We start from the raw sequence: 27,458 nt of genomic DNA, 5'->3' as shown, positions 1-27,458 counted from the left end.
CCATCATAGTTCCAGATCAGTGGAGTTCAGTCGCTCAGTCGTGTCCGACTCTTTGCAACACCATGAATCACAGCACGCCAGGCCTCCCTGTCTATCACCAACTCCCAGAGTTCACTCAGACTCACGTCCAAGAAGTCAGTAATGCCATCCAGCCATCTCATCCTCTGTCATCCCCTTCGCCTCCTGCCCCCAATCCCTCCCAGCATCAGAGTCTTTCTAAGGTGTCAACTATTCTCATGAGGTGGCCAAAGTATTGGAGTTTCAGCCTCAGCATCAGTCCTTCCAAAGAAATCCCAGGGCTGGTCTCCTTCAGAATGGACTGGATGGATCTCCTTGCAGTCCAAGGGACTCAAAAGAGTCTTCTCCAACACCACAGTTCAAAAGCATCAATTCTTCAGCGCTCAGCCTTCTTCACAGTCCAACTCTGACATCCATTCCATACATGACCACTGGAAAAACCATAGCTTTGACTAGATGGACCTTTCGTGGCAAAGTAATGTCTCTGCTTTTCAATATGCTATCTAGGTTGGTCATAACTTTCCTTCCAAGGAGTAAGCGTCTTTTAATTTCATGGTTGCAGTCACCATCTGCAGTGATGTTGGAGCCCAGAAAAATAAAGTCTGACACTGTTTCCACTGTTTCCCATATATTTCCCATGAAGTGATGGGACCAGATGCCATGATCTTTGTTTTCTAAATGTTGAGCTTTAAGTCAGCTTTTTCACTCTCCTCTTTCACTTTCATCAAGAGGCTTTTTAGGTCCTCTTCACTTTCTGCCATAAGGGTCGTGTCATCTGCATATATGAGGTTATTGATATTTTTCCCAGCAGTCTTGATTCCAGCTTGTGTTTCTTCCAGCCCAGCCTTTCCCATGATGTACTCTGTATATAAGTTAAATAAGCAGTGTGACAATATACAGCCTTGACGTACCCCTTTTCCTATTTGGAACCAGTCTGTTGTTCCATGTTCAGTTCTAACTCTTGCTTCCTGACCTGCATATAGGTTTCTCAAGAGGCAGGTTCCCATCTCTTTCAGAATTTTCCACAGTTTATTGTGATCTACACAGTCAAAGGCTTTGGCATAGTCAATAAAGCAGAAATAGATGTTTTTCTGGAACTCTCTTGCTTTTCCATAATCCAGCGGATGTTGGCAATTTGATCTCTGGTTCCTCTGCCTTTTCTAAAACCAGGTTGAACCTCTGGAGGTTCACGGTTCACGGACTGCTAAAGCGTGGCTTGGAGAATTTTGAGCATTACTTTACTAGCGTGTGAGATGAGTGCAATTGTGCGGTAGTTTGAGCATTCTTTGGCATTGCCTTTCTTTGGGATTGGAATGAAAACTGACCGTTTCCAGTCCTGTGGCCACTACTGATTTTTCCAAATTTGTTGTCATATTGAGTGCAGCACTTTCACAGCATCATCTTTCAAGATTTGAAATAGCTCAACTGGAATTCCATCACCTCCACTAGCTTTGTTTGTAGTGATGCTTTCTAAGGCCCACTTGACTTCACATTCCAGGATGTCTGGCTCTAGGTCAGTGATCACACCATCGTGACCATATTGGTCATGAAGATCTTTTTTGTCCACTTCTTCTGTGTATTCTTGCCACCTCTTCTTAATGTCTTCTGCTTCTGTTAGGTCCATACCATTTCTGTCCTTTATCGAGCCCATCTTTGCATGAAATCTTCCTTTGGTATCTCAAATTTTCTTGAAGAGATCTCTAGTCTTTCCCATTCTGTTGTTTTCCTCTATTGCATTGTGTTGATCGCTGAGGAAGGCTTTCTTATCTCTTTTTGCTATTCTTTGGAACTCTGCATTCAGATGCTTATATCTTTCCTTTTCTCCTTTGCTTTTAGCTTCTCTTCTTTTCACAGCTATTTGTTAGGTCTTCTTTTCACAGCTATTTGTTAGGCCTCCTGAGACAGCCATTTTGCTTTTTTGCATTTCTTTTCCATGGGGATGGTCTTGATCCCTGTCTCCTATACAATGTCACGAACCTCCGTCCATAGTTCATCAGGCACTCTGTCTGTCAGATATTGTCCCTTAAATCTATTTCCCACTTCCACTGTATAATCATAAAGGATTTGATTTAGGTCATACCTGAATGGTCTAGTGGTTTTCCCTACTTTCTTCAATTTCAGTCTGAATTTGGCAATAAGGAGTTCATGATCTGAGCCACAGTCAGCTCCTGGTCTTGTTTTTGTTGACTGTATAGAGCTTCTCTATTTTGGCTGCAAAGAATATAATCAATCTGATTTCGGTGTCGACTATCTGGTGATGTCCATGTGTAGACTCTTCTCTTGTGTTGTTGGAAGAGGGTGTTTGCTATGACCAGTGAGTTGTCTTGGCAAAACTGTATTAGTCTTTGCCCTGCTTCATTCTGTACTCCAAGGCCAAATGTGCCTGTTATTCCAGGTGTTTCTTAACTTCCTACTTTTGCATTCCAGTCCCCTATAATGAAAAGGACATCTTTTGGGGATGTTAGTTCTAAAAGGTCTTGTAGGTCTTCATAGAACCGTTCAACTTCAGCTTCAGCTTCTTCAGCGTTAGAAGAGGTCTGACAGAATGTGGTCCACTGGAGAAGGGAATGGCAAACCACTTCAGTATTCTTGCCTTGAGAACTCCAATGAACAGTATGAAAAGGCAAAATGATAGGATACTGAAAGAGGAACTCCCCACGTCACTAGGGGCCCAATATGCTACCGGAGATCAGTGGAGAAATAACTCCAGAGAGAATGAAGAGACGGAGCCAAAGCAAAAACTACACCCAGTTGTGGATGGGATTGGTGATGGAAGCCAGGTTTGATGCTGTAAAGAGCAATACTGCATATGAACCTGGAATGTGAGGTCCATGAATCAAAGCAAATTGGAAGTGGTCAAACAGGAGATAACAAGAGTGAACATCAACATTCTAGGAATCAGCGAACTAAAATGGACTGGAATGGGTGAATGCAACTCAGATGACCACTGTATCTACTGCTGTGGGCAGGAATCTTTTCGAAGAAATGGAGTAGCCATCACAGTCAACAAAAGAGTCAGAAATGCAGTACTAAAGATGCAATTTCAAAAACAACACAATGATCTTTGTTCATTTCCAAGGCAAACCGTTCAATATCGTGGTAATCCAAGCCTAGGCCCCGACCAGTAATGCTGAAGAAGCTGAATGGTTCTATGAAGACCTACAAGACGTTTTAGAACTAACACCCCAAAAAGATGTCCTTTTCATTGTAGGGGACTGGAATGCAAAAGTAGGAAGTCAAGAAATATCTGGAGTAACAGGCAAATTAGGCCTTGGAGTACAGAATGAAACAGGGTAAAGGCTAATAGAGTTTTGCCAAGAGAACGCACTGGTCATAGCAAACACCCTCTTCCAACAACACAAGAGAAGACTCTATACATGGACATTACCAGATGGTCAACAACAAAATCAGAATGATTATATTCTTTGTAGCCAAAGGTGGAGAAGATCTATACAGTCAGCAAAAATAAGACCAGGAGCTGACTGTGTCTCAGATCATGAACTCCTTATTGCCAAATTCAGACTGAAATTGAAGAAAGTAGGGAAAACCACTAGACAATTCAGGTATAACATAAATTAAATTTCTTATTTTTATACAGTGGAATAAGAAATAGATTTAAGGGACTAGATCTGATAGATAGAGTGCCTGATGAACTATGGATGGCGGTTCGTGACATTGTACAGGAGACAGGTATCAAGACCATCCCCAAGGAAAAGAAATGCAAAAAAGCAAATGGATATCTGAGGAGGCCTAATAATAGCTGTGAAAAGAAGAGATGTGAAAAGCAAAGGAGAAAAGGAAAGATATACCCATTTGAATGCAGAATTCCAAAGAATAGCAAGGAGAGATAAGAAAGCCTTCCACAGTAATCAATGCAAAGAAATAGAGGAAAACAACAATACGGGAAAGACTAGAGATCTCTTCAAGAAAATCAGAGATACCAAGGGAGCATTTCATGCAAAGATGGGCTCAATAAAGGACAGAAATGGTATGGATCTAACAGAAGCAGAAGATATTAAGAAGAGTTGGCAAGAATACAAAGAAAAACTATACAAAAGAGATCTTCATGACCCAGATAATCATGACGGTGTGATCACTCACCTAGAGCCAGACATCCTGGAATGAGAAGTCAAGTGGGCCTTAGGAAGAATCACTACAATTGGAGGTGATGCAGTTCCAGTTTAGCTATTTCATCTAATTAGCTATTTTGTCTAACCTAAAAGATGATGCTGTGAGAGTGCTGCACTCAATATGCCAGCAAATTTGGAAAACTTAGCAGTGGCCACAGGACTGGAAAAGGTCAGTTTTCATTCCTATCCCAAAGAAAGGCAATGCCAAAGAATGCTCAAACTACCGCACAATTGCACTTATCTCACACACTAGCAGAGTAATGCTCAAAATTCTTCAAGCCAGGCTTCAACAATACATGAACCATGAACTTTCAGATGTTCAAGCTTGTTTTAGGAACCAGAGATCAAATTGTCAACATCTGCTGGATCATCAAAAAAAGCAAAAGAGTTCCAGAAAAACATCTATTTCTGCTTTATTGACCATGCCAAAGCCTTTGACTGTGTGGATCACAATAAACTATGGAAAATTCTGAAGGAGATAGTAATACTAGACCACCTGACCTGCCTCTTGAGAAATCTGTTTGCAGGTCAGGAAGCAACCATAAGAACTGACATGGAACAACAGACTAGTTCCAAAAACGTAAAGGAGTAGGTCAAGGCTGTATACTGTCACCCTGCTTATTTGTATGCAGAGTGTATCAAGAGAAACACTGGGCTGGATGAAGCACAAGCTGGACTCAAGATTGCTGGGAGAAATATCAATAACCTCAGATATGCAGATGACACCACCCTTATGGCAGAAAGTGAAGAGGAACTGAAGAGCCTCTTGGTGAAAGTGAAAGAGGAGAGTGAAAAAGTTGGCTTCAAACTCAACATTCAGAAAACAAAGATCATAGCGTCCAGTCCCATCACTTTACGGCAAATAGATGGGGAAACAGTGGAAACAGTGACAGACTTTATTAAGGGGGGCTCTAAAATCACTGCAGATGGTGACTGCAGCCATGAAATTAAAAGATGTTTGCTCCTTGGAAGAAAAGCTATGACCAACCTAGATAGCATATTAAAAAGCACAGACATTACTTTTCCAACAAAGATCCATCTAGTCAAGGTTACCGTTTTTTCAGTAGTCACATATGGATGGGAGAGTCAGACTACAAACAAAGCTGAGCACTGAAGAATTGATGCTTGGAGAAGACTCTTGAGAGTCCCCTGGACTGCAAGGAGACCCAGCCAGTCCATTCTGAAGGAGATCAGTCCTGAGTGTTCATTGGAAGGATTGATGCTGAAGCTGAAACTCCAATACTTTGGCCACCTGATGCAAAGAGCTGACTCATTTGAAAAGACCCTGACGCTGGGAGGGATTGGGGGCAGGAGGAGAAGGGGACGACAGAGGATGAGATGGTTGGATGGTATCACCGACTCAACGGACATGAATTTGAGTAAACTCCAGGAGGTGGTGATGGACAGGGAAGCCTATGAAACTCCAAAACTGCTTATCTTCCCATCAATACGTGAAGTTCCAGTTACTTTGCATTCTTATTAGCTCTTCTTATTATCATTTTTTAAGAAGTCATTCTAATAGGTGTGCCATGGGTTCTCACTATGGTTTTAAAATGATATATCATCATTTCCTTGATGACTAATGATGTTTGGTATCTTTTCATGTGCTTGCTATTTATATCTAGTCTTTGCTGATGTATCTGCTCAAATCTTCTATTTTTTTTTAAACAGATTGCTTGTCTTATAATTAAATGGAAGAGTTTCTTATATATCCTTTATATAAATCCTTTATCATGTATAAGTTGTACCAGTATTTCAACCCAGTCTATAACACACCTTTTCATTTTCTTGAGTATCTTTTAAAATGATATGTTTTTAATATGAAAGGCCAATAAGTGGTTTCTTAAAATCTTACTTAAGAAGTTTCTGCCCAACACAAGGTCACAAAAATTTCTCTCCTATGGTTTCTTTAGGAAGTTATACTTTAGCACTTATGGTTAGGTTATGTCATACTTGAGTTAATTTGAGTTAACTTATGTTACATTTTTAGTTAATATGTTACATTTTGAGATAAAGGGTGAGGTAGGTTTTTTTTTTTTTTTTTTGGTTTGTCTTTCTGTTTCTCTGTTTTTGTTGAAAAAAACTATCTTTTCCCATCAACATATCTTGATACCTTTGCTGAAAATCAAATTGCTCATTTATGGATGGGTCTATTTCTGGACACTATTATATTCCATTGCTCTGTAAGTCTATTTTACAAAAATGTGAAACTCTACCAGTGAATGTAATTTTATATTAAGTTTTAAAATCAGATAAAGTCCTCCAACTTTTTCCATTTCAAAACTGTCTTAGCAATTCTAGATATTTGCATTTCCACTTAAATTTTAGAATCAGCTTGTCAATTTCTCCAAAACAGTCTTCTAGAATTTTGGATAGGTTTGTTTTGAACCTATAGATCTGTTTGGAGAAAACTAACATCTTACTTACATTGAGTCTTCCAATTCATGAACATGGTATAGTACAATTTTCCATTTTTAGGTTTCTTACAAACTGTGTTTGTAGTTTTCAGTGAATAATTCTCAATATATTTGCAAATATACCCATAGTTATTTAATTTTTTTATATTATTTAAACCATATTTTCAGTTTCCAATTGTTCATTGCTATATAAGAATAAAAGTATGTCTGCTGCAAAATAGGTAAATTCATCTATGAGTTCTAATGCTTTTTTCCTTTTTGAAAATTTTTGCAGTTTCCTCAGTAATTTCACATTAAGTATATATACTAATAAAGACAGTTTCACTTCTTCATTTTCAATCAAGATGGTCTTTAATTTCCTTTCTGGAAAGGCTTTTTATGGATTTGGAATTCAGGTAATGCTGGCTTACAGGATTACTTGGGAAACTTATCCTTCTTTTCTATTATCTGTAAGAGTTTTCCGAGAAATTGTGTCACTTCACTAAACATTTGATAGAATTTGCCAGTGAAACCATTTGAGCTAGGTATTTTCCCTGTTAGAAGGTTTTAAGCTACAAATTCAATTTCCTCGGTAAAGTTATTAAAGCTATTCACTTTCATTAGTGAGATTTTACAGTTTGTATCTTTCATGGAATCTGCCGATTCATCTAAGTTGTCTAAATTTGTTCGTAATATTTCCTTATTTTTAAAATATCTATACGATCTGTAGTGATATTCCTTCTCTAATTCTGATATTGGCATTTTGTGTCTTTTGTCATAAGCCTTATATAGATATTTACTACTTTTATTAATCTTTTCAGAGAAACAATTTTTCATTGCATTGATTTTTCTTATTGTTTTTGTTTCCCTTTTCACTGATGTTCTGATTTTATTGCTTTCGTTTTTCAGATTAGTTTCATTTACATTTGTTCCTCTTTTTTGAGCTTCTTTGGACAGAAGTTAAGTTGACTCAAAATGATACACTAACAATTACCATTTAAAATGAAGCATAAAACAGAAGGTCATGCATTTCAAAACAAATTAAAAAAATATTATTACAGATTATTTTCCATATTTTTTTCATATAAAACAGTACCTGGTTTGAGGCAATCCAAAACTGGTTCCAATGCCAACACGAGGTAGATAGTTAACCACTTTCTTTACCGTTGCAGGGTCTGGGAAGTTGAACATTATAGCAACTAGGAAAAATAATTTTTAAAAGTCAGAATGAAATATGGGTGCCTTTCTGAAAAACTGATTTCTTGGAACAGTAAAATGCTTACTCTTAGTTCAGGTATCTACTCAATAGAAGTTTTATAGTATTAGTTTTATCACAGCATATATGAAGTTTAAGCATTAATATGCTAGAGATGATTATTTTTTTTTACTCATAGAATGTTCCTTCTCTAAATACTGTCAGGACTAATAACTATTGTTGCACTAATGTAACACGAAGTTGAGATTTTATCCAGCTACAATTCTGAATTTACAAAGTTGAATTTTGGCAAGTTAAAAATATACCTATAAATTTCTATAAAAAATTTAAGATTATATACTTAACAATCTAATATACTTAACCTATAGCTACTAAATTGTCAGTTGTATTTACTTCTAATCTTCAACTTAAAAAATATTCTCTTGTAATTTATACAAATTCTTGTATTTTCTTGTAGTTTATGTAAATATTATATAAACATATAATACAGTGCTTTTTGTTTATGCTTTTATGTTCACATAATCCAGAATAATGTGTGACCTGAAGAAAATTTTTTCCTCCATGGTCAATAATCAAATGTTTTTTAATCATTTTTATTTGAATAATTACATACTTTGAGAACATTATATGTAACTGTAGGTATCATAACTGTACATCATATATATAAATACACTCAGTATATAAATGTTAATTTATGACAGTGATATACAAAATTTTATCCTTAAAAAGTATGACAATAACAAAGTCATAAAATCATGGCAGAGAATTTAGAAGATAGTACTTTGGTCAGTCTTGAAATTTTAATCATATTAACTTTTGTATCAAAACCATAAATTATCTACAAATATTCATCAAGAACTGTCTTTTCTACCTTACCTGAAAAAATACTATGGACCAAAAATTTTTATCAATGTCAGTGTAATTTTTAAACAGTGACATTACAATATTTTTTAGGTAAATAAGTATATGATCATGCACTAAACAGCTAAAATATATTTAGAACTATCATATACATATCCAACAAAAGTTTTTCATAAGCCATTCTTACATATCTACTATTACATTGACTACAGGAGGGAAAAAAAAGGAAAAACTCAGATTATGGCAGGTGACCAAGGCCATAAGGAAAAGGCAATAGAAAAACACACAAAGATACACAGCAAAGATGCTTAAGAAATTTTAAAGATGGAAAATGAATAAGATGAGCAAGTAATGAATATTGTGAGGTGAAAACCCGTTTGGGACAGCAAGAATGTAGACTGAACTAAAGTGTAAAACATTCACTTGATTATTTACCTGAAAGAATAATGTTTACATTAGAAAAAGTGGTAAATGTGTAGAAGACCAAATATAGAAGGAAAAAACATCTTTTCCTAAAGAAATCTGTATTCCCTAGAGACACATGATTTCATTAAAAAAAGAAAGTATGCATGGAATATACATGATGTACAGATTTTTAAATGAAAACTTGTAGATTACAGAAAGAGAAAATATGAAAACTTAAAAATCTACTTAAATAAAAAAAGCATGTACAATAAATCACAAGATTTTACATATTCTCGCTTGTAAACCTCCACTCATACCCCACAATGCTTTCCTTTCAAGTTCACCTTGTCCCTCCTTCTAATCTTAATGAATTTCACCAAGCTCAATTCTAAACCCACAAATTGAATTTTAGTTCTTTCAAGAATGAGGTAATACAAAGCAACGAGGACAGTTCAGTACCATCTTCTGATGGTCCTTTATAAATGGCAATAGATTAGACAAAAAAATTAAATAAATGTATGAATTATTTGATTACCCTCTCCCCTCTTGAAATGCAGCCACCTTCCAGAAGGAGTTTAAGCATCAGAGCACTGCTGAGGATACCAAAACTCTACAACTGATTAAAAGGGTACTTATCCCCCATATTTATAAAGTCCTCCACTAGTCTGTGATTTGGCCAGAAAAATAAGATACTGGAGATAATTCTAAGAATAACCAAAAGGGTATAAACTATGAAGATGCATGTAGTTCAAAAAAGAGGTCAGTAGTGCAGAGAGTAGGCTACACAATTCTATCCAAATAGAAACAATACGGAACGGAAACAATATGGTATGTTCAAAATGAAATCTTAAGGAGACGGAGGTTAGCTCTGTAACAACACACATCTGCAACATCATCTTACCTCTGTTTGCCATAAAGATCTCCAGGGCTGTATTTTGCAAAAGATAACGACGAGAAAAGATCGATCGTATCTCTGAGAACAGCCATTTCCCATGCAGCCCTTCTGTATATGCCAGGATCTAGTGAAGAAAAAGAGAATTCCGAGTAAGTACAACAGAATCTTTCTGTTCTTTCCCCCAATTAAAACACAGAAGTCCTTATTAAGAAAAATAATTTATAAAAAATGAATAAACAGTTATGGAAATAATTTGCAGAGTGACTAAAAACTCGATTGAAATTCATGAAAAAGGTGTTTAAATAAAACAACAGAACAAAACTGTAGTACATCTATTTTTATAAATATATTTGGGGGCTTTTTAAGGCAATGATGTCATCTATTGCTTTGCAGGAAATACATATAGCATTACTGATTGACTTTTGAGTCATATTATAGAAATAAAATATTAGACAAACTTTAAAAAGAAGAAAGACCTCAAAAGAATGTCCTACATGCTTATAGATCACATATAAAATTCAGTTTCATATAATATATCCAGAAATACTTTTTATATACTTTAAAATTACAAATTTAAGTTCATAACTTCAAAAAATCACAGTTATAGGGTCACTGCTAAGGCAACAGTCACTCATTCAGAAAGCACAAAGACCGACTGTATAAGAGGTTAAGCATCATTTTGTCATTGAAGCTAAACACAAACCTGCAGATGAACTCAGCATAATCTCTCTGTGGAGTAGGTGGTTGTCAGAGTAACTTGTTACAAATTCTTGTCATCCCATGTGACAGACGCAATGGCTTAGAATTCTTTGCAAACTCAAAGTAATCCTGTCTTTAGTACTAAGCCACTTTGTTGCTTTGTTATTCAAGCTTTGTTTTTTAAAAAGTTCATTTCAAAAGCTTAATTATGAAGGTGTTAAAGGAAAACCAGACTTGGAATTTCTCCACACTACTACTTCACAGAATATTAATAAATAAAATGAGATGGATGTGCTATCAAACACGGATGAAAATTCTTGAAAGCAAATTAAACAACTAAGATAAATCTCTCAAAAGTAACCACCATTAAAAAATACAAATAAAATGACATTTGTATATGATATTACACTGTAAGGACAAAAATGGGATAACTAAGAGGAAAAATAATGAAAGTTAAGAATTTATCCTACATAAATGCTGTCTACTTTATATTTCTATCTTCTAGATCTTAATTATAAAAAATCTATAATACTTAACTCAAAATACAGGGGTTTCATTTTTTTTTAAGAGGGCAACATTACTTAGATTTTTCTACCGAAAATATTCTATTTCTGGCACCACAGCGTCTAGAAATGAAAGAACGGGCACAACTCCTAGGTTCAGTGTTTTCTGAAAAACCAAAACCAAACAACAATTCAAAATTTCAAACAACTAATTACACTTTCAGTTTTAAAACAGGTGAGAAAGAAAATCCTTCAAACTCTTTCATAGCCTATGAACTCTATCAATACCTATGTAAGTAAGATCAAGAAGATACTAACAGAAAAGAGGACACAATTTTGATCCTACTCAAGATTTTTTTAAACCAACCGTCACTTGTACCCCTTTCTCTCACCATAACCAGTAGGTCCTAGGCTCCAGAGTTTGCAGTGGCCTCCTGATTGGTCTCTCTCCTTCTAATCTTACCTGGAGAAACTACTATAACCAGAGGAGTCAGAGAAAATAGCTTTTTTAATATAAATCAGATCCTATCTCTTGTGTACTTAATACCACGCAGTGGCTCCGCAGTACATGGCATAGTAAATTCTGAGTGGTGCTCAGTCGCTTTAGTCGTGTCCAACCCTGTGCAACTCTACGGACTGCAGCCAGCCAGGCTCCTCTGTCCATGGGATTCTCCGGGCAAGAACACTGGAGTGGGCTGCCATTCCCTTCTCCAGGGGACCTTCCCGACCCAGGGATTGAACCTGACATCTCTTACATTTCCTGCATTGGCAGGCAAGTTCTCTACTACGAGTGGCACCTGGGAAGCCCAATAATCACTGAAGTTCTTCATCAGATCAGATCAGTCACTCAGTTGTGTCCGACTCTTTGCCACCCCATGAATCGCAGCACGCCAGGCCTCCCTGTCCCTCACCAACTCCCGGAGTTCACTCAGACTCACATCCATCGAGTCAGTGATGCCATCCAGCCATCTCATCCTCTGTCATCCCCTTCTCCTCCTGCCCCCAATCCCTCCCAGCATCAGAGTCTTTTCCAATGAGTCAACTCTTCGCATGAGGTGGCCAAAGTACTGGAGTTTCAGCTTTAGCATCATTCCTTCCAAAGAAATCCCAGGGCTGATCTCCTTCCGAATGGACTAGCTGGATCTCCCTGCAGTCCAAGGGACTCTCAAGAGTCTTCTCCAATACCACAGTTCAAAAGCATCAATTCTTTGGCGCTCAGCCTTCTTCACAGTCCAACTCTCACACCAATACATGACCACTGGAAAAACCATAGCCTTGACTAGACGGACCTTTGCTGGCAAAGTAATGTCTCTGCTTTTGAATATGCTGTCTAGGTTGGTCATAACTTCCAAGGAGTAAGCGTCTTTTAATTTCATGGCTGCAGTCACCATCTGTAGTGATTCTGGAGCCCAGAAAAATAAAGTCTGACACTGTTTCCACTGTTTCCCCATCTATTTCCCATGAAGTGGTGGGACCAGATGCCATGATCTTCGTTTTCTGAATGTTGAGCTTTAAGCCAACTTTTTCACTCTCCACTTTCACTTTCATCAAGAGGCTTTTGAGTTCCTCTTCACTTTCTGCCATAAGGGTGGTGTCATCTGCATATCTGAGGTGATTGATATTTCTCCCGGCAATCTTGATTCCAGCTTGTGGTTTTTCCAGTCCAGCATTTCTCATGATGTACTCTGCATATAAGTTAAATAAACAGGGTGACAATATACAGCCTTGATGAACTCCTTTTCCTATTTGGAACCAGTCTGTTGTTCCATCTGGGATTGTCTGATGAGCCCAACTCATTCTTCATCAGGGCCTTTATATGTGCTTTCTCCTCTGCTCAGACTGTTCTCCCAGATCTTCACGTGGCTGGCTTATCCTCACATTCAGCTGCTGCTGCTGCTGCTAAGTCGCTTCAGTCGTGTCCGACTCTGTGCGACCCCATAGATGGCAACCCACCAGGCTCCGCCGCCCCTGGGATTCTCCAAGCAAGAACACTGGAGTGGGTTTCCATTTCCTTCTCCAATGCATGAAACTGAAAAGTGAAAGTGAAGTCGCTCAGTCATGTCCGAGTCTTAGTGACCCCATGGACTGCAGTCCACCAGGCTCCTCCGTCTATGGGGTTTTCCAGGCAAGAGTACTGGAGTGGGGTGCCATCGCCTTCTCCCCTCACATTCAGATATCCCCTCAAATGTCACCTCATTAGAGAAGCCACAGGATCCAACCCCACTTCTGCCACTATCACCTCATCCCATCCCAAACTCATCAGATTTCCTTCATAACACTTATTTATTACCACCAGAAATTACATTATTCCCTCGCTTCTCTTTTGCCTCTCTTCAGCACTAAAATACTGGAATCTAAGTTCTACTGGGACAAAGGTTTTTGAATGTACTCTATGTTCATCTTCTATAACAAACCCTTACACAAAGGAGAAATTTTTGAATGATTAAATGAGTGAACAAATGGCAACCAAAACTCCATATATGATCCACATTAATTTTGTTTGGGCCATATTATATTTCCCCAAAATTTCAAGTAGTTGAAAACACTTGAGAAAAGGGTTATTTATAAAAACAGTCAGATCTATGGCTCCTCAGGGAAAAAAATGGAGCATCTGTCAAGCCTAGGTCTATATACGCCACATAGCACCACTGAAAGGCATTCTCCGTTTTCAAACAATCTCTACACACTCACTTTTTTACTATTATCTGCCTAGTTTACAGTGGTGGTTGAGTTTGCCATTTTTAACTTATCAAGTAACAGAGAATCCAATATACATTCTGCAACACTTCTGGTCCAATCTATCCACCATTTGTGAAGATAGGAAGACTTAGTTAAATACTTAATAAGAAGTTCCTTGGAAAGTAGCAAAGCCTGGCTTCCTCCCAGGTTGTCTAGTCTCAACCGTCCAGAGCCTACTTATATGATACACTGTCACATCTCTAAAAGAGATCAAACATCTGTTAAACTAGAACTTGTCAGAAATTTTAATCAACTACATTTTTCTCCCTGCACTTGTGTTAAAAGTGAAAGAGGAAAATCAAACAAGAATAAACAACAAAGCTTTAGGCTCCAAGCTCTGTCATATACTAAAAATATCACACACTGGTCTGAAAATTCTACCTCTTGTATCTATAGAGCTATGTAATAAGACTTATTGCTTAATATGGTGACAGCCAATCATTGCAAGATCACGGTCATGCAATCTAAAGATTTAATTATTAGTATTTTCTAGAATATGTCAATTACTAAGAGGAGTAAGAACACTAAAACATTATTATACTATTTTTAATGTAATAGTTTTCCAATCACTGAAAATATCCCATTTATATCCCATTCCTTTAAGCAACATAGGTATTTTAAAAATATACTTGAAATACAGCAAGTGGCATGGCCCTTAAACTTTGTTTTATTACCAAATGTCAATCTTATTCCAAACGACAGAAAATGACATAAGCTCCATGGAACCACCCTGAAACTTATAAAATACTAATACTTTGCCATACTGTTGTACAGATTTTAAAAATGTATGAAGTATTATAGATAATATTGAAATTCCCATATATAACCCTTCCTGATTCCATTCTCCTTCTTCATCAGAGCCAATCACTATCCATGTTTTGAGGTTTAGCATTACCATATGAATTTTTATTCTATTAGTATATATGTATCTACAAATAATATCCAGAATTGTTCTACATGTTTGCAAACCTGATGTAAATGGTATTATACTGAATGGATGACAGTGTGTTTTCAGAGTTAAACGTAAGAAGGTAAAGTAATGTTTTAAAACTGAAGAGACACAGAAACAGGAGGAGAGATAGAAAATTATTTAAAACTGCCAAAGCTATCAGCATTTAAAATCTTACAGATAAAATCAGACCGACTTAAAAAAGAATCAATGAAAATCTGTACTTAACGTCAGGATAGTGGGATTTAAAATAGAAACAAAGAATCTCTTAACTAAGAGAATTACTAGCTGAAATTGATATAATAACATTTCTTTAAAGTATTCATTAGGAAAAGGTGTCAGTACTGAGAAGCAGCTGCGACCTAGCTAAGCAAGAGGTTTATTTCTTATTGGAATAGTATATTCCTGGTCTGAGGCTTCACTTCAAAGTCTCTAGAGTTCAATTAAAACTGGATTAGGTAGAAGCAGACCCTTCTTTGGGACTTTCTGTTCACTGAAACTCTACTTACACTGACAGCACCCTAGACAGAGGTCTAGCCCTCCAATGAATCGGTTACTATGGAAACTGTATCATTACCATTGCTCTGCAGTTATGACCCCAAGTCTAGAATAGCTTGAAAGCTTCAGCCCTCAGCACTCTCTTCGAATGTTTTCCATCTTGTTTCAATATCGTTAGTATTATTATTAGTGAATTCAACTTTCATTTTTAAATAATTTATTTGAATAAACATAGTTTATTGGTCAAATGTTAACAAGAGGAACAAAAGAAATCATTTATATGTATATATACTCACACATATAAATGCATATATACTATTTCTTTACATTAAAATATCAAACATATTTTCTTTAAAATTTTATCTAAAAATTGTGACTCTGTAAAAGAATTTTGCCCAAATAAACCTACCTTTTCCCCTACACTTCAAATAGTATATATGTGAAATGTATGTGAAATACATGTGAAAATTTCTTCACCCTGTTGCATTAATTGGCTAGAGAAAAAGTATTTTTCACCTTTAACCATTCATTTTGAAAAGCTAAAGAATTTATCCAAATAACACTTCCACTTTTCTCATCCTCATGGAAGGATAAAAAATAAAAATCTGTATTATTTACTGCCCAACTACATGATACCCTTATTTACTGAATGTTAGATATGTTCAAAAAATAGATTTTAAAGTAGTCTCTGAAAACATAGCCGTATTTGTTCCATTTAAGTAGAGAAATAAGGCTTTCTTCTTAAACTCTACCCTCAATAAATTTTAAATTTTTTCAAATTCTTTTAAAGGGAAAGATATTAAAAAGTGATTGAAAAATATCACAAAAAATATTTGAGAGTCTGTATCTGTAGAATCAATAAAAAGTGTTTTTTAAAACACTATTCTTGATGTTTAAAGCTCGCACTGCATATCCTAGACTCAATATTCATCAATTTTTGGAGAGATTTTACTCTTTCAGAGAATTCCATACTAATTTCAAAAGAATTCAGTAACAAAAGTAAAATCAAATAATACAAAGAAACAATAACACTTAAAATTTCATAACAAAATCATTTCCAAAATATATGGATATATATTTAACATTAAAAATTTTTTTTAAACTTAGTATACAAAATATAAGCTAATCAAGTCATCAATCAATGATACCACAGTTAGAAAATATTCTTATCTCATTTTCATGAGCATAATTATAAATTAGTCACGAGGATTATATCTTAATGTGGAAAATGGTAAATATTTTAAATAATAAAAATGAAAATACATGTTATAAAATGCACTAGTCTAAATACAGTCTATCAATCTGCCACTAAACACATGTGCAAATATATTTTATTTACAATAATTGCAATTTTAACAAAACAGTTGAAAGTAATTGTAATCAAGTATTTTAAAGCTGCATCACTCTATTATTAACATAGTTTTTAGATTTTGCTGCACATAATTTTCTCTGAAAATTGATATCAAAACATAGCACTAAATTTATTTTAATATTGAATACCAGTTAGTTTAAGGATGTTCTTCATCACCATTATTTAAATATAAATTCTTAAACAAAACTTAGAGGTCTCTTCGAATTGAAAAATAGCATATACTTGACTCTGTTAGAAATTTTAAAGTGGCAATTTTGTTAAATATATATCCATTAACATACAGATTGTCCTTAAACTTGGAAAAAATGACAACAAAAGTATAAAAGTTATGAATATAAGAGAAAATTACCTTTTAAATTAATTATGAGTTATTTTATATTTTTCATCTATATAGTAAATTTCCTCCTGCTTACTGGTACTATGATGCAGTATTCTCCTTAGTATTTTCATGGGTGACAAATTCAATTAAACATATTCATTACTCTAATGTTCTACTTGGCAGTTTAGTCAGTATGAAAAATTAAAAATATATAAATAAAATGCTGTGTGACCTCTGTATTGATTGGGCTAAAACGGCTTTAGCCTGGGTGTGGACGATGGGGCATCTGGGAGGGGCGAGAAGGGAGCACACAAACACATACACTCTTATGTTTTCTCTTCCAATTACTGAGGGAGATGATAAAACCACAGCAAATGATGTATCAGCTCATTTTATCTTATCGCTTTGGGGCTAGGTGACAATGAAGTTCATATTTCACTGACTCCCATTGAAGATTGTGAAAATTACTTGCCCTCATGACCTGAAATTTCACTAGAAGACAGAAATTTCTCTTCTGCAAAGTAATGCAATTTTTCAGATGTCAACCTTTAGCCCAGCTTTAAAAATTAATTTCATTTATATTAACCAATGATATTGATATTTTCACAGAACGCTCTTTGATACATGAAGCACAGACTGGCAAATTGATGTTGCTTTAGATGGGTAAAACTATTTTATTTTAAGCTGCAATGGCAGACAGATTTATGGCAAACTGAAATTCCCATTTCATAATTTAATATTTGTGCTGGAGCAGAGAACCTTTAAGCCCTTGGCCTGTAAATAATTCAGACTCAGTTGGTTCTTTTATTTTCAATATTCTTCAGCTTAAAGATAATTTGCATTCTAAATGATGTTTCATAAAAGCCACCTCTTACTGAACTAACATTTAATATATATATTAACAAGTCAAGAGCCAAGTACAGTAATGAATAAACAGAACAAAGAAGATATCTAGCCATCATCCAACTAATTTTTAGATTTTTAAAAATGTAAACTGTGTCTCCAATCTGATTTTTATGAAAGAAGAACCTAAATATACAAAAGAAGGATAATAAGGAATAATAATAAGCACACATGAATGTATCTTGCTTTCTTCTTCATGGCGCATAAAGGGCAAGGTATTAAATTTTGAGAAAAAGAATAAACAGGTACGTAGCTGAATTAAAATAGAGATATTTGGATTTGGAGTTAGTTTCTAGGATAAAAATATAATAAAAATAAAGCCACAATGTCAATTTTATCATGAATGAGATGTGAAAGTGTTTGATTTCAGTATACATATATAGAAATTACCTTGAATATATACAAAGAAAAATATAAGTATTTTGGAGTGGTAAAAATATTACTAAATAAATACAGTTACTAAAAAACTAAGGTATGTATACCTTATCAAGATTTTATTACCTTTATCTAGTAGAGTTTTGTTTAATTCAAATGCCTTGAGACAACAATCATTAGACCAAAACTCTTCATTTTATTAATAAGTAAGTTAAACATAAACATGCACTAATTTATCCATTAATCTATATTCTTAAAATTAGAAAAATGCCACACACACACAAAAATCTACAATTTAGCTATTTTCTCCCTAAGATGGATTAATACCACTTTGCTTAACTTTCTATTTCCAAAAGCACTTTTGCAAATTGTATGCAAACAATATACATACTACTTTTTCTTTAAAATATCTATAGCTAATTTTCCTTTCAGGTATGATACGGGGAAATGATAATATAAATGATACCTTATTTTTTCCATTTAAATTGAAAAGAATCCTAGTTACTTCTTAAAAGCTTGTGAGAATGACTGTTATTGTCACTGAATTCAAGTTACAAAGTGTTTTTGCCTATCACTCTGTACACTGACTCTCTAAAGTGATGAACAAAGAGTTAAATTTAGATCAGCACTAATAAAATACTGCCTAATATTTAATGGGCTGGAATATTTTAAAACAAGCAATGGACACAACCTATCTTTCTTCTCGATGTCAATTCTTACTTGATGAACTTAGTATCAATCCCAGATTGGTATCAAAGGCCCTCTCTACATACAGGAAGCAAATATCCAAATCAGAGTAATAGCAGCCTGTAGCTGGGCTTCCCAGGTGGCGCAGCAGTAAAGAATCCACCTGAAATGTAGGAGACGTGGGTTCAATCCCTGGGTCAGGAAGATCCCCAGGAGAAGAAAATGGCAACCCACTCCCTTGTTCTTGCCTGGAAAATACTATGGACAGGAGTCTAGTGGGCTACTGTTTACAGGGTTGCAAACATTCGGACAAAACTGAGCAACTGAGTACACAGCCTGTAGCTAGACTACTTATCTCTTTGTTGCAGATACAACATGGTTTAGTCATTGCAAGTTTCTCTGGTGACTAACCTATTTAACTAATTAAAGGAAAAACCTTCAATAAATTTGTTTCTGTTCTTCAAATATAGGACGGAAATAAAAAGGAAAAGGAAAATGTTACATTAGAACTCGATGCTAAAAGTAGGACACTTTCTTCCTAATTTGAGGGAAATACTTTTCCACTTTATTTTTTTTTTTAATTTATTCCTCTTAAGTACTCAACTTGTTTGCTGCTGCTGCTGCTAAGTCGCTTCAGTCGTGTCCAACTCTGTGCGACCCCATAGACGGCAGCCCACCAGGCTCCCCTGTCCCTGGGATTCTCCAGGCAAGAACACTGGAGTAGGTTGCCATTTCCTTCTCCAATGCATGAAAGTGAAAAGTGAAAGTGAAGTCGCTCTGTCGTGCCGGACTCTTAGCGACCCCATGGACTGCAGCCCACCAGGCTCCTCCATCCATGGGATTTTCCAGGCAAGAATACTGGAGTGTGTTGCCATTGCCTTCTCCGACTCAACTTGTTTAGCTGGAGCCAATTATAAATGAGTAGTACAGGCTCCTATTTGCTTCCATGTTAAAGCATGAAACTGAATACTGGGCTCCTATTCTGCTTCAGATACAGTCTTTCAAAAAGTTATTTTCTTAAAGGACACATATTCCAGAGAACATTATGAATGCTACTTAAATAAGATTTGGAGGTTAACATGATTCCATTGTGTAACTCCGTACACGAGTTCCTGCTTGCCTACAGCTTCGTGAGACTAGGCCACTGGTCTCAGTCACCTTTCTATTCACATGTCAGATATGGTGCCAGGAACATGGAAAGCCAGCCCAACCTCACCAACCACATACAGTCTAAGGCTCTGGGAATGCATGAGCACAAACACAGCAGAGAGCAAGGACAGACAGAAAAATGAAAGGGAAAGCTACAACACAACATTTAAAAAAAATCAAATTGAACAGTCAGTATATTTCAGCTTCTGACCAAGATGGAGTTACAGGGACTGGACTTACCCTTGTACATAAATGATACTTAAAATAGATACTACATGTGGAAATAAAAAAACAAAAAACTGTCTTAAGAGCTCAAACACCAAGTAATGAACAACAACGAACGCTGAGAGACAGGACAGAGAGTGGTGACACCAACTGCCACCCCAACTCTCCGCCGCAGAAGACTCTGCCAGCTGCAGGCAGGTAGAAGAAATACGATTGGAACACAGCGGTCTCTTACAGTAGGGAAAACAGCTTGAAGCACTATAAGATCAAGAGGGCTAAAACTGCAAGGACGAGTAGCAGATGAGAGAAGGCTGAAAAGTAACATTACTCTTGAGATCCGCAGTCTTCAGCTGAGACCTGATCAGCTTAAGAAAACAATTGAAGGCCAGTAAAAGAATCATTCCACCAAATTACAGGGTACAATACCAGAGCTCACAAAAGCAGAGCAAAAAACAATCTCATACTACATCGAGCACTGGTTAGAGTGCTCAGAAGGGTTTTGCCTTAGTAGTGGGGAAAAATTAGACTAGACTAAATGTTGGTCTGGTCCTGCCTAACAAACCTTAACAGCACCATCCGCATGGATCAAACTATTTCCAAGGTACTTAGTTGTGTCCTAGAACGACAGATTAACATATTTATAGAACACAAAAATATCTACAACACAACAGGGTAAAATTCACAACTGGAATTTAATTCATAAATAATAGGCCTGAATAAAAATCAGGAAAACATAACCCATAATGAGAGGAGAAATTACAAAAATGACAGGATTATTGGTAAAGTACATCAAATCAGACAAAGTAGATATCAGAATTTAAAAATAAGAGAATACTAAAGAATTCCATTAACAGAATACTAAGAGAATAATAGAGGGTCATTTCATTTGCAATGGCTGGGCTTCCCTGGTAGCTCAGATGGTAAAGAACCTGCCTGCAATGCAGGAGACCTGGGTTCAATCCCTGGATCGGGGAGATCCCCTGGAGAAGGGAATAATAACCCACTCTAGTATTCTTGTCTGGGGAATTCCATGCACAGACCATAGGGCTGCAAAGAGTAGGACAGGCCTGAGCAACTAACACTTTCACTTTCTTTCAGAGGGTCATTTCATCTGCAGTGGTCATCATAATACCAGATCATTTCATCAAGAGGTCATAATTATCCTAATTGTTTCTGAAAGAATAGTAGAGCTTTAAAATATACAAAAGAAAAACTGAGAGAAACAAAACAAGAAATACATAAATCCACAATTACAAGCAGATTTCAACACTTTCCTTTCAATAATTGATAAAGCAAGCAGATGGAAAATCAGTAAAGATATAGAATATTTGACCATGAAGAGAACAACAGCTGAATTCACATTTACAAAGACAGTGCATACCATGGACCAAACCTGAGCTGTGACACATTCAGTAGATTCACAGCATATCAAGTTGTGCACACGCTTAGTTGTGTCTGACTCTTTGTGACCCCATGGACTGTAGCCTGCAAAGCTCCTCTGTTCACGCAATGTTCCAGGCAAGAGTACTGGAGCAGGTTACCATTTCCTTCTCCAGGGATCTTCCTGACCCAGGGATTGAACCCACATCTTGGTAAGCAGGTTCTTTATTAGTTGAGCCATTAGGAAAGCCCCATAAAGGTATATTCTCTGACAACAATGGAATTAAATTAGAAATCAATAACACATTTTTTTCATTCCCAATATATGAAAATGAAACAGTACACTTATAAGTAACCCATGGGTCTAAGAAAAAAATGTTAGGTATTTTGAATTGAATACAAATAAAACCAGAACATAAAAAAATTGGGGAATGCAGTTAAATTAGTGCTAAGAAGGAAATTCTAGCACTAAACACCTATATTAGTGGGAAACAGAAAAGGTCTATCAAAAATTCAGCTTCCACTTTAAAAAGTCAGGAAAAAATAACAGCAAATTAAACCCAAAGTAAGCAAAAGAAAAGAAATAAAATCAAAGTAAAAATCAATGACAGAGAAAACCAAGAAAGAGAGAAGAAAATAATCAATGACAAAAGATTGGTTCTTTTAAAAGATAGATACAATGTATAAGTCTCTAATCAGACTCATTAGGGAAAAAAGAGAAAAAAACACAAATTATGAAAATCAAGAATGATATAAGTACCAATATCAGCAGATAAAAACCATCACTATGGATTACACAGAGTATAATAATAAGAATACTAAGAACAATAATAATAATAATAATAAAAAGAATAATAAGGGAATACTATCTAGCCCTGGTGGGCTACAGTCCATGGGCTCACAAAGACTTGGACACCACTGAGTGATTAAGCACATTACATATAACTTCATATCACTAAATTGCACAATTCTTTCTGATGGACAGATTATTTGAAAGATACAAACTACCAAAGCCCCCTCAAGAAGAAACATAACATGAATGGAATTATACTTATTAGAGAAACCAAATCAATAGTGTAAATCTTCCTATAAAGTAAACTCCAGGGCCAGGTGACTCCACTGGTGAATGCTACAAATATTTAAAGAAGAAAACAGTACTAATGCTATACAAACTCTTCCAGAATACTTAAGAGGAGGAAATACTTGCCAACTTATTCTATGAGGCCAGCCCTATCCATATATTAAAACTAGACAAAAGCATTATGAGACAAGAAAATCCATGGGGTAGTCTCACTTAAATGTTTATATAACTTATTTGTCTTAAGACATTAAGGATGTTCTGTACCATAAGTTGACTCAAACTACCAAGAGAAGTTTTCCCACTCCTGTGCTTTCACAAATTATCCCTAAATGTATCCAACCATTCCCAACATTTCTCAAGAATGTCTACAACAACTTCCTTTTGTAATGCATTCCAATTTGACTTTCTTTGGATTTTACCAGAGTGGCTGAATTCTCAGCCTTCTCATTTTACACTGAAGGATTTCATCCATAACTACTGCTACTAACACCAAACTTAACAGAGGTGCAAGAATAGACTGATGAGGCATTAGAAGTGATTAACTCTACATGGTAATATTTCAGGTATAACCTAAATCAAATCCCATACGATTAAACAGTGGAAGTGACAAATAGATTCACAGGATTAGATTGATAGAGTGCCTAAAGAACTATGGATGGAGGTTCGTGACATTTTATAGGAGACAGGGATCAAGACCATCCCCAAGAAAAAGCAATGTAAAAAGTCAAAATGATTGTATGAGGAGGCCTTACAAATAGCTGAGAAAAGAAGAGAAGTGAAAGGCAAAGGAGAAAAGGAAAGATTTACCCATTTGAATGCAGAGTTCCAAAAATTAGCAAGGAGAGATAAGAAAGCCTTCCTCAGTGATCAATGAAAAAAATAGAGGAAAACAATAGAATGGGAAAGACTAGAGATCTCTTAAAGAAAATTAAGAGATACCAAGGGAATATTTCACGCAAAGATGGGCACGATAAAGGACAGAAATGGTATGGACCTAACAGAAACAGAAGATAGTAAGAAGAGGTGGCAAGAATACACAGAAGAACTGTACAAAAAAGATCTTCACAACCAAGATAATCACGATGGTGTGATCACTCACCTAGAGCCAGACATCCTGGAATGTGAAGTCAAGTGGGCCTTAGGAAGCATCACTACAAAGAAAGCTAGTGGAGGTGATGGAATTCCAGTTGAGCTATTTCAAATCCTAAAAGATGATGCTGTCAAAGTGCTGCACTCAATATGCTAGCAAATTGGGAAAACTCAGTAGTGGCCACAGGACTGGAAAAGGTCATTTTTCACTCCATTCCCAAAGAAAGGCAATGCGAAAGAATGTCCAAACTACTGCACAATTGCACTCATTTCACACGCTGGTAATGTAATGCTCAAAATTCTCCAAGCCAGAACTGTGAACTCCAAGCGTGAACTGTGACCTTCCAGATGTCCAGGTGGAATTAGAAGAGGCAGAGGAACCAGAGACCAAATCGCCAACATCCACTGGATCATCAAAAAAGCTAGAGCGTTCCAGAAAAACATCTATTTCTGCTTTATTGACTATGCCAACAAAAAAAGCCTTTGACTGTGTTCAGCAAACTTCAGTTCAGTGGCTCAATCGTGTCCAACTCTTTGTGACCCCATGGACTGCAACATGCCAGGCCTCCTTGTCAAACACCAACTTCTGCAGTTTAATCAAACTCATGTCCATCAAGTCGGTGATGCCATCCAGCCATCTCATCCTCTGTCGTCCCCTTCTCCTCCTGCCTTCAATCTTTCCCAGCATCAGGGTCTTTCCAAATGAGTCAGCTCTTGGCATCAAGTGGCCAAAGTACTGGAGCTTCAGCTTCAACATCAGTCCTTCCAGTGAACACTCAGGACTGATCTCCTTTAGAATGGACTGGCTGGATATCCTTGCAGTACAATGTACTCTCAAGAGTCTTCTCCAACACCAAAGTTCAAAAGCATCAATTCTTCAGTACTCAACTTTCTTTATAGTTCAACTCTCACATCCATACATGACTACTGGAAAAACCATAGCCTTGACTAGACGGACCTTTTTTAGCAAAGTAAATGTCTCTGCTTTTTAATATGCTGTCTAGGCTGGTCATAACTTTCCTTCCAAGGAGTAACCATCTTTTAATTTCATGGCTATAGTCACCATCTGCAGTGATTATGGAGCCCAAAAAGATAAAGTCTGCCACTGTTTCCATTGTTTCCTCTTCTATTTGCCATGAAGTGATGGGACCGATGATATGATCTTAGTTTTCTGAATGGTGAGCTTTAAGCCAACTTTTTCACTCTCCTGTTTCACTTTCATCAAGAGGCTCTTCAGTTCTTCTTCGCTTTCTTTCATAAGGGTGGTGTCATCTGCATATCTGAGGTTATCGTATTTCTCCCAGTAATCTTGATTCTAGCTTGTGCTTCATTTGACTGTGTGGATCACAAGAAACTATGGAAAATTCTGAAACAAATGGGAATACCAGACCACCTGACCTGCCTCCAGAGAAATCTGTATGCAGATCAGGAAGCAACAGTTAGAACTGGACATGGAACAACAGACTGGTTCAAAATAGGGAAAGGAATACGTCAAGGCTATATGCTGTTACCCTGCTTATTTAACTTATATGCAGAAGCACAAGCTGGAATCAAGATTGCTGGGGGGAAATACCAGTAACCTCAGATATGCAGATGACACCACCATAAGGGTGGCCTCATGGAAGAAAGTGAAGCAGAACTAAAGAGCCTCTTGATGAACGCGAAACAGGAGAGTGAAAAAGTTGGCTTAAAACTCAACATTCAGAAAACTAAGGTCATGGCATCCGTTCCCATCACTTCATGGCAAATACATGGGGAAACAATGGAAACAGTGACAGACTTTTTTGGGCTCCAAAATCACTGCAGATGGTGAATGCAGCCATGAAATTAAAAGATGCTTGCTCCTTGGAAGAAAAGGTATGACCAACCTAGACAGCATATTAAAAAGCAGAGACATTACATTGCCAACAAAGGTCTGTCCAGTCAAAGCTATGGTTTTTCCAGTGGTCATGGATGGATGTGAGAGTTGGACTGTGAAGCAAGTTGAGTGCCAAAGAACTGATGCTTTTGAACTGTGGTGTTGGAGAAGACTCTTGAGAGCCCCTTGGACTGCAAGGAGATCCAACCAGTCCATCCTAAAGGAAATCAGTCCTGAGTGTTCATAGGAAGGACTGATGCTGAAGCTGAAACTCCAATACTTTGGCCGCCTGATGCAAAGAACCAACTCATTGGAAAAGACCCTGATGCTGGGAAAGATTGAAGGCGGGAGGAGAAGGGGACAACAGAAGATGAGATGTTTGGGTGGTATCACCGACTTCATGGACAGGAGTTTGAGCAAGCTTCAGGAGTTGGTGATGGACAGGGAGACCTGGCGTGCTGCACTCCATAGGGTCACAAAGAGTCGGACACAAATGAGCAACTGAACTGCACTTCTACATGGAGAGGATAGTTTTGGACTCATATTGAACCACTTACTAGATTAGATACCTTCACAACAACGTCCTCTAAATTCTCAAATTCAACATATCCAGAAATGAGTTCATTCTTCATTCACCTCAAGAGCTACTGTTAATCCATTACAGACGATTTTACTAAAGGAAATCACAAAAACCACACAAAAGTCTGAGTCATCCTAATCCCTCATCTCTCAGTCAACTTCAGTGGATTCTATCCTCCTGGCACTTACATTCACCTGCTTTAATGTCCACTGAAATCTACTTTAAAGCAAGTCCTCATCATATTTGGAGTATTTTCAGACATCTCATGTTCCAACCATGTCAGACAACATATCGTTCAGCCATACTATGGTGTGGTGTTATCTGAAAAGCAAACTCTTACTGAGCTTTGTGGAGGAGATGGTGAGGCCACTTGTATTAGAGGAGTACAGACAGTAATAGCAACAACAGCAACCCACACAATTTAATGAAAGCTTGTCCTAAGCCACGATCTATGCTAATTGCTTTATTTCAATTATTTTTGAAACTGACACTATGAAATATATATAATTTTCACCATTTTATAAATGAGGAAACAGTTTGGAGCAGTTAGATGAATTGATCAAAATCACGTCACCACTGAGCAGGACAGCCAAGTCTATCAGGAATCCAGCACTGTGCTCTCAGAGGCTACCTAGTGCTTCCTCTGTGGTGAAAGGGCAAGCCAAGGTTCCGTCAAACCTCCTGACTCCCCAGGCAGATGCAACCATTCTCTGTTCTCTGCTATCACGGGCCTAGCACAAATTCCATTTATTTGTATCCTTCATCAGACAATAGCTTAACTTAGGTAGACGTACCTATTATTTATTCTTATAAACTTGAAGTATCTAGTACATGATATAACTGAATACATGATGAGATTAATGAGTAAATGATGAGATTAACTATTTCTTCTGAAAACTACTCTTCATTTCCCACTCCATGCTTCTACAATTAGTTTCAAAACCAATCAGAAAAGAGATCTCTAGACTTGGCAAAACCAGTGAATGAACTCTGTGTCTCAGCCCCTATTAAGGGCATTCAGTCGGGCCTTAACCCAGGTTAGTAAAATTTATTGTTCGCAGCGAGGGCGGTTAAATAACCTCTCTTAAATACTAAGAAATTGAGAATTTATTTGGTTCACTTAAAAAGGAA

General features: G+C 36.6%; 1 protein-coding gene across 7 annotated transcripts in view; it reads right to left on the bottom strand.

The window, feature by feature from the left end:
- Positions 1-27,458, bottom strand: part of LRBA (LPS responsive beige-like anchor protein) — a 757,395-nt gene that overhangs the window by 220,928 nt on the left and 509,009 nt on the right. For all 7 annotated transcript variants that reach the window (XM_024977540.2, XM_024977539.2, XM_024977542.2 and 4 more), the window contains exons 41-42: positions 9,928-10,045; positions 7,641-7,743 (exon numbers count right to left, since the gene is read on the bottom strand). In XM_024977540.2, coding sequence (XP_024833308.1) covers positions 7,641-7,743; positions 9,928-10,045 — 221 coding nt within the window. The remainder of the gene's footprint in view (positions 1-7,640; positions 7,744-9,927; positions 10,046-27,458) is intronic.

This window comes from Bos taurus, chromosome 17 (assembly GCF_002263795.3).
Source record: "Bos taurus isolate L1 Dominette 01449 registration number 42190680 breed Hereford chromosome 17, ARS-UCD2.0, whole genome shotgun sequence".
In the NCBI taxonomy this organism is placed as follows: Eukaryota; Metazoa; Chordata; class Mammalia; order Artiodactyla; family Bovidae; genus Bos; species Bos taurus.
This window is presented reverse-complemented; position numbering and strand designations above follow the sequence as displayed.